Here is an 11,313-nt window from a genome sequence, read left to right on the forward strand (position 1 = left end):
AATTTTTTGTATTTTTAATAGAGACAGGGTTTCACCATGTTGGCCAGGATGGTCTTGATCTCCTGACCTTGTGATCCGCCCGCCTCGGCCTCCCAAAGTGCTGGGATTACAGGCATGAGCCACCGCGCCCCGCCATTCTGTGGCTTTTGACTGCAATGACTCCCACATCTACCCCTCTGTTGTCCATGTGCTGCTTCTGGTATTCCAGTGGCCCGCTTGGTGCCCCTCTCCATCCCAACCTGCCTCAACAGACCCAGGCCCCTCCCCTGAGCACTTCTCCCCTCAAACCACCCCTTTGCCACGTGCTCCAAGCTCCTGGGGCTGCACCTGGGACCGCTCTGAAGTTGGTCTTCGTCGGGTGGCCCGGGTGAGGCACAGGGAGTGGGAGGCAGACCCTTCCAAGATTCTCTGGGGCAGACAGAATCAGGTCGAAACGCCTTTGCAGGACTTCACAATTTGTCTCTGAAGAACTGTTCCAAGCCCATCACAGCCTCCCTCTTCTCTTTCCCTCTGTCCTTCCCTCTTTTTTTTACCCTTCTCACGCCCTCCGTCCCTCCTCCTTCCCTCTCTCTGCCTTCTCTTCCTTCATAAATCTAAAGCCCCTCCCCATTCCTAGGCACATACCCAAGAGAACTGAAAACAGGTGTTCACACAAAAACTGGTACCCAAGGGTCCACTATTCGACAAGTGGAAAAACCCAACAATGGTCACATAGATAAACAAAATACCATATAGCCATACAGTGGGCTCTTAACCATAAAAAGGAATGGCGGACTGATACGTGCTGCTGCAGGGACAAAACTTGCTTGAGAACATCATGCTAAGGGAAACAACCCTGACAGGCTGGGCGCGGTGGCTCACGCCTGTGATCCCAATACGCTAGGAGGCCCAGGTGGGCGGATCACTTGAGGTCAGCAGCACGAGACCAGCCTGGGCAACATGGTGAAACCCCATCTCTACTAAAAATAGAAAAATTAGCTGACATGGTGGTGTGCGCCTGTAATCCCAGCTACTCTGGAGGCTGAGGCAGGAGAATCACTTGAGCCTGGTAGGTGGAGGTTGCAGTGAGCACAGATTGTGCCACTGCACTCCAGCCTGGGAGACAGAGCGAGACTCTGTCTCAAAAACAAACAAACAAAAAAACAAAAACAAAATAAAAGAACAACAAAAAACCTGACAGAAAAGAGCATGGGCCAGGCATGGTGGCAGCTCACACCTGTAATCCCATTACCTTGGGAGGCTGAGACAGGTGGATCACCCGAGGTCAGGAGTTCGAGAAAAGCCTGGCCAACATGGCAGGTTTGCACAACACTGTGGACATACTAAAAACCACTGAATTGTATACTTTATTTTTTGAGATGGAGTCATGCTTCTGTCATGCAGGCTGGAGTGCAGTGGTGTGATCTTGGCTCACTGCAACTTCCACCTCCTAGGTTCAAGTGATTCTCCTTCCTCAGCCTTCCGAGTAGCTGGGATTACAGGCGTGCACTTCCACACCCGGCCAATTTTTGAATTTTTAGAAGGCATGTGGTTTCACCATGCTGGCCATGCTGGTCTTGAACTCCTGACCTCAGGCGATACAGCCACCTCGACCTCCCAAAGTGCTGGGATTACAGGTGTGAGCCACTGCGCTCAGCTAAATCATCCACTTCAAAAATGATGATGTTTATGGCCAGGCACGGTGCCTCACGCCTATAATCCCAGCACTCTATGAGATTGAGGCAGGTGGATCACTTGAGGTCAGGAGTTTGAGACCAGCCTGGCCAACATGGTAAAAACCTGTCTCTACTAAAAATTCAAACATTAGCCAGGCGTGGTGGCGGGTGCCTGTAATCCCAGCTACTCGGGAGGCTGAGGCAGGAGAGTTGCTTGAATCCAGGAGTCGGAGGTTGCTGTGAATCAAGATCGCACCACTACATTCCAGGCTGAGCGACAGAGTGAGACTCTGTTGGGTTGGGATGGGTAGAGTGAGAAATCAGCCCAGATGGCTACTCCCAGCAGTAGGGAAGCAGCAGGGCTGGGCTGAGCTGGGCAGGTCGCCCTGAGATCAAAGGAAAGGAAACACCAAGCCCCAGTGGCTGCAGATGGCAGAGCTGGATGGAGGATCCGCACTATGGCCCTGCCAGCCCCCACCCTTGGGTGCCCCTTGAGGCCCTAATTCCCTCGCTTTGTTCTTGGCACCCACTTGGGTTCCCAGACACAGCAGCTAGGAGTGGCTTCTGTTCAGCAGCTCTCCCGCTTAAAGACTAGAACCCTAAAAGGAAGCCACAAGGAGGGGAAGGGAGGGTGGCTCCTTCTGCCAGAGCAGAGGCGGGGCAGGGTGGGGCATGGGTGTGGGTGGCAAACCCTTGCCAGAGCTTGGGACTGTTTTTCACGGCTGTCTACTTGGTGTCTCAAGGGCAGGGGCCATGACCAGATTGGGGGAGGCCAACGAAGGGGGCTGTGAAGCAGACGGGCCCAACCTCTTGGGCACCCTCTACCCTCCATCACCGACACGCCCCCAGAGCCTGCTTGAGATCACCTGGGGGCGACAGATGCTTGGGGAAACTAGTGACACAGCTGAAGTGGGGTCTAGAGACAGTCAGCCAGCAGTTGCTTGGCACCTTCCTGACAAGAGCACAAAGGAACTGTCTGGTGGCAGAGGCATGCCTGCCAGACCTGTCAGCTCAGGATTCATATCCTGCTGTCTCTCTGTCTGACTCTTAAATGCCTGCTCTGGCCCTCCCAGATCATTTCCAACAGTCACACGACTGGTATCCAGGCAACTGTTGCCTGGGCTCCCCAAATGCCACATCCGGAGGCTGACAAGTCATGGTGCCCATCGTGGAACACGGCTGGCTGCCTCATGCGTGGAGAAGCTGGGGGAGGAGGGAAAAACCCACTCCCCACGCTGCTGCTTGTTTCTAATTCTTGGCCTCAGAGGAGGTGCCTATAAAAACCAACGAAGTAAAACAGCTGCTCCTTGTTTAAAGGGAGACCTTTTACTGTATCCTGGTCAGATCTGGGGCTCGATTCTACGTCACTACCAGAGAGGTGGGATGCAACGGTTGGCTGCTGTTAGGTCACGTATTTATCTCTGAGTCAAGGCACAGCCACCAGCAGCTCACAGCCCCCTTGCCACTTCCCTGCCCAGACAGCTGGGGTTTGCAGTCTTGGCTCTGGCACGTGAGGCAGGTCCGCCTGCTAGCTTAGGACAGGAAGCCACCACATCTGGCCAGGGACAGCATTTCCCGATGCCAGGGCACAGGGGAATGGGATGTGCTGTGAACCCTGGAAGGCCCGACCTTGTCTGAGTGTCCTGGGCTGCAGGCAAGCCTTGGCTACTGCGCGACTTGGCAAAGCAGCTGACACCAGGACTCCAGCTTGGGAACAGCCCAGCAAGGCCGCCTCCTCCAGATGGAGAGGTCAGGCTGGGACCACAGTGTGCATGTGAGGAACCGCGCAGGGAGGGCCAGGCAGGCGGCCAGCTGCTTGTGCTGCAGCCCGGCTCCAGGGCCTGCCCAGGGCACCTCTGCAGTAGAGAGGTCGCTGGGGCCTTGTGGGGATGAGGGGTGGGGCTGAGTTACCCACTGGACAGGCCTGGGGCTAGACAGAAACCCAGTGTGACCAACACTCTGCTTTCTCTGGACGTAGATCAAACAGGCAACATTCTTTATCTACTACCAGGAAAAAGAAAGTAGAAGAAAGATCAAACTCAGAAGTCACACTCAGAATTTATTTTTATTTCTCCAAAAGTTGTTCCTGTGTTGATTCATGTAGAAAATCACAAAGCCTTCTCGCCTTTTCTGAGCAGGTGGTATCTGCGGCTGGTTTACTTCTGGACATGGAACATGCACTGAGAAGTAAGAGCTTCCTTCCAGGAGAGGCTCAGCTCACAGGCAGGCCGGGGTGCGCGAGCCCTCCCCGCTGGGCCTGGTCCCTGCAGCTGCCCCTCCCTGGCTGGCTCCTCTTTCCTTTACCACCCAACTGTTCACCTTGTCACAGGGCTATGTCTTGGCTCTTGGCTAAGACTGTAAGGGCGCACACAGCAGAGAACAGCAAAGACAGAAGCTTCAGATCCTGATGACCTGGGCAGCAACACACGGACTCTGTCTCTTTGCCCCGTCTGCCACCAGCCTCCTGAGGTAGAGTCGGGCAAAGGTGCCTCCCACCTGCCCTTTGGTGAGGCGCCCGGGGTTCACACAGACACAGCCGAGGACGTCCTGGGGAGGAGAGAAAAGGAGACGGGTTTGGAGAGCCTCAACTAACTGGGGGCCAATGTGAAAAAGAAGTGACATCAGATGGCTGACCCCAAAGAGGGTTTTAGAAAATGGAAATGAAGGCAGCAAAACAACCAGACACATTTTCAGTCACATTTTCTTTTTTTTTTTTTTTTGAGATGGAGTCTCGCTCTGTTGCCCAGGCTGGAGTGCAGTGGCACGATCTTGGCTCACTGCAGCCTCTGCCTCCTGGGTTCTGGTGATTCTCCTGCTTCAGCCTCCCAAGTAGCTGGATTACAGGCACACACCACCACACCTGGCTAATTTTTGTATTTATTTATTATTATTTTTAATAATAATTTAAGAAGCTCATAGCTGGAAGTTCATAGCCAGGAATAATTTTTGGATTTTTAGTAGAGATGAGGTTTCACCATATTGGCCAGGCTGGTCTTGAACTCCTGACCTCAGGTGATTCACCAGCCTCAGCCTCCCAAAGTGCTGGGATTACAGGTGTGAACCACTGCGCCTGGCCTCAGTCACATGTTAACTTGTTGCTAGAAAACTCTGAATTCCTTTTAAGTCTTTCAAACAGAAGAATGAGGTGACTTGGCAGAATGACAATCAGCTCCCAAACTTGGAGACAAACCTGATCTAGCTGTTTATTGCTTTCCCATGTGAAAAACTTTTTTTTTAAACCTCTTGAGGTTGAACTGGCTCTCGTTCGGCAAGAGGGAGACTGGTCTGGGATTGCCTGTATGAGACCTAAATCCAAGGCAGGCAGGGTTTAAGGGTGGCAGAGATCAGAATGACCCGATAGCTTCTTCAAGGTATTCCCAGCTGAGCCGACCTGGAGGTCATATCAGAATCTGGGGGCAGAGGACAGGCAAGTGTATATACGAAACCTTCCCCAGGTCACCTTGAGGTGGCCTGGTGAAAGCCCTCATTTGAGGGCCTTCCTAGTCAACTGGGCTCCTGTTCTTTTGGGGAGGGAGGAGGGAGCAGGGGACACTCCCAGTTCTCAGGTTTACTAAAGTGTTTTACTGACAGAGTTGTTTGTTTTCTGGTCCCACCACCTTCCCCAAAGAAACAAGGCCCCAGGGCAGGTTGCTAGAGGCCCCATCCCCATCAGCAGACCCATAAGGGGTGAGTGCCAGGTCGTCTGAAGGGAAACTCAAAGGCTGGGTTCTGTGTTTCTGGGAAAAAGCAGAGTTCGAACCTACCTTCACAAAGTACCTCAGCTCTGACGGGATGATGAAGATATCTGGGGTGACAGGCAGCTGTGCGTAGACATAGAATGTCTCGTAGTCAATGGCCATGTCTTCTTGGGGCGGATAGAGCGGGTAGTAGCTACAAAGACAGAGAAAAATGGTCAGCAACAGTTGACCAAGGGGCCCCCTTCTCAGACAGAGTCCCCCTAGGTACTGGCTTCTGCACTGCTGGTATCCACAGGCCAACTTTCTCTCTCTCTCTCTCTCTCTCTCTCTCCCCCTAGGTACTGGCTTCTGCACTGCTGGTATCCACAGGCCAACTTTCTCCTCTCCCTCTCTCTCTCTCTCTCTCTCTCTCTCTCTCTCTCTGTGTGTGTGTGTGTGTGTGTGTGTGTGTGTGGTGGGGTAGGGGGCAGAATGCAGGCTTGTCATCACAGAGTAAAGTGAAGGCCCTTACAATCATGCCTGTCATAGTGCCATGACCCCAAGGCACTGTCCACAGTCGGGGGTCCCAGTGGCAAGCTCACCTCCTCTGGGTCAGGATGTGCTTGAGAATTCGGCTGAATCTGTCTGAAGTTCCAGAAGAACTGGGAAAGAAAGGAAAGTGTGAACACAGAACCCTGTTTTTCAGCCCATTCTCTTCAGGGAGGATGGGAGAACTTAATAAACCAGAGAGAAGCTAAATGGCCAAGGCCCAGTGACAAGAGGCTGCCTCTGGGGAAGATTAAGGACCCACCCACAAGGAGCTGGGTCTGTTCCCACATGAGAAGGGACACAGAACAGTGGATTGAGAAATGAAAGCACAGGAATCCCTCATAATCAAGATCGAGGAAGGCCATTAGCCAGCACCACACTGGGCAAAAGGATGCAAAGTTGCACCACCGTGACACAGGCATGTAGCCAGGCTGACCCAAATCTCAAACCTCAGACAAGGAGCCACACCCATCTCGCTAAACACGCGATTCTCTTCACATGCCCCTTCCCATCAAGGATGATGGCAGATTGGAGCTGCCTAACTTACTCAACAAATTCTCTGCAGAGCTGGATATTGTACTGGAAACGAAGACCCTTCAGAGAAGGTCACAAATTTGGGAAATAAATAAAAGGGGAGCAGAAAAGAAAATATAGATGAATTTCGATGCCTTTAAGTGCAAAGACAGAATGGACATGGCTCTTTGGGGACTCAAATGCAGTTTAGAGAGGTGGTAACAGAAACTAATGCATCCAACCCCTCCCCTTGGGTAGAGAGAAACTCAGATGGCCAGAGTCTGACACAACTTGATGACTTCAGGACTCTCTGGTCAAGACCGTCAAGAAGCCCCTTGATTTTCTTGGCTGCAGAAAGGGCTGGGACCAGAGAGCCAGTCGTCCTGCTTGGGGGTCTGGAACATGCCTCTGACCTACTGATCTCCTCGGCCCCAAGGTGGAACAGCAGATCTGTGGACGTCAAGCCGAAGATCACTCCGTTTATGGAGAGGCTGCAGGGCTCCGACACAAAGTGTACTTGCTAAAATGAGAACCGGTTGAAACAAACATTTGTATACCAAAGCTAGAAACATCTTCCCATGAAAGTGGGGGTTGTCTGAGGGCTGGGGGGATCATGGAAAGGGGGACCAAACCAACATACTGCAAACTTATAAACACATTATCCTGTTTAAAAAAAGGAGTGTAAGATTCAGGCTGTAGGCATGCCTTAAAGAGGCCTCTCCACCCTCCCCTTCAGGGCCAGGGCTGGTGGCGAAGGCATGCTGGATTCTGGCGGCCTGCTGGTCAAGGAGTGGGTACTGCTACCTTTTTGTCCTCTCGAGACAGATCGGAGTAGCTGAAAGGTGGCTGGGGGTACACAGGCTCATGGTGCACATCTCTCAACGATGGGACAAAGACAAGGTGGGAGCCGGAGCTAGTATGTCAAAAGAACAAACAGAAGAGAGAGAAAAGCGAATGGAGTTGAGTTAGAACAGCTGGGCACCAGGCGGGATGCGTCAGGGCTGGAGGCAAAGAGCCCACTCCCAGGGAGGTAGCTCAGAATTACACTCTGTTGTGAACAGAGATGCTGTTTCCCATGGGACCCTGGGAGTGAAGGACAATTTGTTCTAATTCACACCCATCCATCTGGACGAGGCTCAGATGGCCTGAGACACTTTCTTGTTGCTCTGTGTGGCTCTCTACTGAGAGGATGGAGACTATTGTTTGGCAGAAAAAGGGGAGAAGAAATTGAGATCTAGAAAATCTAGAAAGACAAGGATGTGAATAAAGAATCACAGCCTCAGAGCCAGAGTTTAAACCACAGCTCAGACTCATTACACCTTCTATGCAGGTGTAGCTTGCAGGCATTAAACAGTCTCCCTGCCACACCCTGGTAGAACGCAGGGAGCTGGGGCATCTTTCCTAGGGAGAAGGCAGGCATGCTAAAAAGACCTTGAGACTGCTTTTGTATTTTTTTTTTTTGAGACAGAGTCTTACTCTGTCGCCCAGGCTGGAGTGCAGTGGTGCAATCTGGGTGCACTGCAACATACATCTCCTGGGTTTAAGCAATTCTCGTGTCTCAGCCTCCCGAGTAGCTGTAACTACAGGTGCACACCACTACACCCAGCTAATTTTTGTATTTTTAGTAGAGACGGGGTTTCATCATGTTGGCCAAGCTGGTCTCGAACTCCTGGCCTCAAGTGATCCACCCATCTTGGCTTCCCAAAGTGTTGGGATTACAAGCGTGAGCCACCGTGCCCAGCCTGCCTTTGTATTTAGATCCAGCTGAAACCTTCTGGCTGACTAAACACTGGACCACAATCACTGGACGACCAAGATATAGACATTTCTAGCAGGATGTGGCAAAGCACAAGCGACCTCTCCCTGAGCCATCGCACCCCTCCCCTTTCACACATGGAAGTAATGCCCTGATTTTCAATTTCTCAGAGGGCTGCCTTGCAAAAATGAAAGAAATATTTAACAGCAACAGTAAAAGCACAGATGACAGCAGATGTTTCTTTTGATAGAGGCAGGAGAATCTCTAGGGTTACAACATACAAATAAAGAAAACAGTTTTAACTATTTTTCCCAGCCACACAAAAGAGAAAAAAATCCGTTTCCTTGGTTCCCTTAGCTGACCTTGGCAGAGGGGTCTTTTATAAATCAAATAGGCATAAAGTGTTACTTTGCAGGCATGTTTAAAATCCACCAATAACTCTCATTTCCATCTCCTTCTCTTGCTTAAAATGTGTAGACTTCCCAGATGTACGCACATTTGCACATGTGATAAAGGTGCTGGTGACAGCTGTCACCCCATCACTGTTTGTGGTGTCCTCTCAGAGTATGAACTGAGACTTCTACAAAAGAAAAGCAGACTTCTGAGACCAAAGGTGTTTGCATATTCATTATAGTCCCTTTGACACTGAGAAGCTCACTATGATGCTCCAGTCCACCATTTGGGTGCCAGGGTCTGGTAAACAGGCCACGGGGTAACCTGAATGGCACAATCTGTGCTCCAGATCTCAAGGGCTTGACGTCTGTGATGAACACAAAGGGCTGAGGTGCAGCTGGCTGCTGTCCAGGGACAAAACTGCCCTATTTCAGTGTAGGCTTTGGAAGAGCAATAGTTAATGAGGAAATAGCCTTCCTGCACATGGTTAGAAACTGGCTATAGAAGGAGGGATCAGAAAAAAATCCCAACTATGCTCAGCATTGCACAACCTCATACGTCATTGTGGGAGGGTCCTCCAGCTGCTCCCACAAACAGGACGAGAACTGCAGGCTCTGCTTGCTTCCTCTGAGGTGCTTTCTCACTGGCTCTGGCTTATTTATTTATTTATTTATTGACATGCAGTCTTGCTGTCACACAGTCTGGAGTGCAGTGGCGCAATCTTGGCTCACTGCAACCTCTGCCTCCCAAGTCTAAGCGATTCTTCTGCCTCAGACTCCTGAGTAGCTGGGACTACAGGCACCCACCACCAAGTCTGGCTAATTTTTGTATTTTTAGTAGAGAGGGGTTTTGCCGTGTTGGCCAGGCTGGTCTTGAACTCATGACCTCAAGTGATCTGCCCATCTTAGCCTCCCAAAGTGCTGGTATTACAGGCATGAGCCACAGCACCCTGCCTGGCTCTGACTTTTACTAATGATGAATCAGCTTAATGCTCTGCATTTCTGACCTCTCAGGAATACAAAGAAATTCTCTGCCCAAGGACCATTTATATACTGTTTCTAGAAGGGTGGGGCAGCTCCCCTGCCCTGTGGCACACACTGGCCATAGATGAAAGTGCCTGGTGGTGCTGGGCTCTCACCCCCAGTGGAACAATGCCTCATCTGTGCTTTCTTTCTATCACTGCTGTCAATACCACATGGGGTAAGGAACCAAAAACAGAACCCAACCTCAAACTGAAAGCACCCAGCCAGAGTTAGGGCACTACGACACAGTCCCTCCCTGTTCCCAAGGGCTGACAAACGGAGAACACAGCCCTGCTCATGTGTTTTGGGGGCTTATCTCCTGAGGAGTTCTAAGCACTCTCCAGCCTTGATGAACTTGATCAGGATCACACACATCTGGGGAAGAAGAGGGAAGGCACTTGTGTCACCTTCATTAGAGGGAGGGAGGGAGAAAGGGGCAGAACCAGCCATTGTTGTCACCAGCATAACCCAAGTCTCTGATTCTGGGGTGAGTTGGGGGTGCTCTTTATTCCAGCTGTGACGCCTGCCATCCTGGCCCACGCTGCTGGTTCAAGAAGGTAGTGTTAGCCAGGCGTGGTGGCTCACGCCTGTAATCCCAGCACTTTGGGAGGCTGAGGTGCGTGGATCACCTGAGGTCAGGAGTTCAAGACCAGCCTGACCAATATGGTGAAACCCCATCTTTAAAAAAAAAAAAAAGGTAGTGTTACAAGTTAGTGACTCTGGGGTAAGTTCCCACAGCTACAAGGTGGAAGATTAGACATCTTGTTTTAAAAAACCACCTTTATGATAGACTTGTTTTTAAAAGCTTAGCCTCAGGAACATTTTATTAGCTCAGCTACAGGTACACAGATCTTGGGAGGAGGCTTACCACCTATACCAACTTCTTTCAACCCCGGCACTGGGGGAAAGGGACAGGAACGGAGGATGTCAGGTTTCTGAATAACTTTCCACTCCCGGCTTCAGCCTCTTCCCGGAACAGTGACTTTCCTCTCAGATGGGAACTGCACAGCTCTCGCTTCACTGCTGTGACTTCTCACAGTTCCTTCCGTTTGGTCTATGGCAAGGATTCAAGGCCCCACCCTCACTGAGAGTTTCTACCACCACTGGTTCTAGCCACTGGTGGTGTCCCACGTACCCTGGGGAAGCACTGACTTGGGAGGAACTTGGGCTCACCCAAAACAATCGCTTACACAACCAGATGTTTTGGGTCTCACAGGATTTCACTGTGTAAGTCACCAAACACTTCTCAAAACCATCCTGGGAAGATTCCCGTGGAATATTAGTTTATACAAGAGGGAGTGAGAAAAGGAACTAAGTATAGAAGAAAAAGAGCAATGGAAGAGTGAGACCTTGTCCTTTCAAGTATGTTTATCTTTGTGTTTTACAAAAATGCCTCTTAACTTGGTGACCGCACTTGAAGTTCAAGGGTTCTATCTGATCTCAGTAATTCAAAAAGAAGAAAATAGGAAGTGCCATGATCTTTTTTTTTGGGACAGAGTTTCACTCTTGTTGCCAGGCTGGAGTGCAATGGTGAGATCTTGGCTCGCTGCAACCTCCACCTCCTGGGTTCAAGTGACTCTCCTGCCTCAGCCTCCCAAGTAGCTGAGATTACAGAGATGCACCACCATGCCTGGCTAATTTTTTATTTTTAGTAGAGATGGGGTTTCATATGTTGGTCAGGCTGGTCTTGAACTCCTGACCTCAGGAGATCCGCCTGCCTCAGCTTCCCAAAGTGCTGGGAGTACAAG

General features: G+C 50.8%; 1 protein-coding gene and 1 long non-coding RNA gene across 3 annotated transcripts in view; one reads left to right on the plus strand and one right to left on the minus strand.

Annotated features, from left to right (window-relative positions):
- Positions 1-3,694: 3,694 nt before the first annotated feature.
- The window catches only part of POLA2 (DNA polymerase alpha 2, accessory subunit), a 34,568-nt gene continuing 26,949 nt past the window's right edge, over positions 3,695-11,313 (minus strand). Inside the window, exons 14-18 of one of the 2 annotated variants that reach the window (XM_017537120.2) lie at positions 7,199-7,307; positions 6,808-6,914; positions 5,935-5,994; positions 5,420-5,546; positions 3,695-4,202 (exon numbers count right to left, since the gene is read on the minus strand). In XM_017537120.2, the coding sequence (XP_017392609.1) occupies positions 4,053-4,202; positions 5,420-5,546; positions 5,935-5,994; positions 6,808-6,914; positions 7,199-7,307 (553 nt within the window). In that variant the 3' untranslated portion in view covers positions 3,695-4,052. Of the gene's footprint in view, positions 4,203-5,419; positions 5,547-5,934; positions 5,995-6,807; positions 6,915-7,198; positions 7,308-9,430; positions 10,107-11,313 lie in introns of those variants that run through there. The other variant, XM_037741604.1, reaches the window with a different exon arrangement.
- LOC119472472 overlaps positions 9,944-11,313 on the plus strand; it is a 4,925-nt gene continuing 3,555 nt past the window's right edge. Inside the window, exon 1 of the long non-coding RNA XR_005201620.1 lies at positions 9,944-10,052. This is a non-coding gene — a long non-coding RNA (uncharacterized LOC119472472). The remainder of the gene's footprint in view (positions 10,053-11,313) is intronic.

Source organism: Cebus imitator, unplaced genomic scaffold, assembly GCF_001604975.1.
Source record: "Cebus imitator isolate Cc_AM_T3 unplaced genomic scaffold, Cebus_imitator-1.0 Scaffold102, whole genome shotgun sequence".
Classification (NCBI taxonomy): Eukaryota; Metazoa; Chordata; class Mammalia; order Primates; family Cebidae; genus Cebus; species Cebus imitator.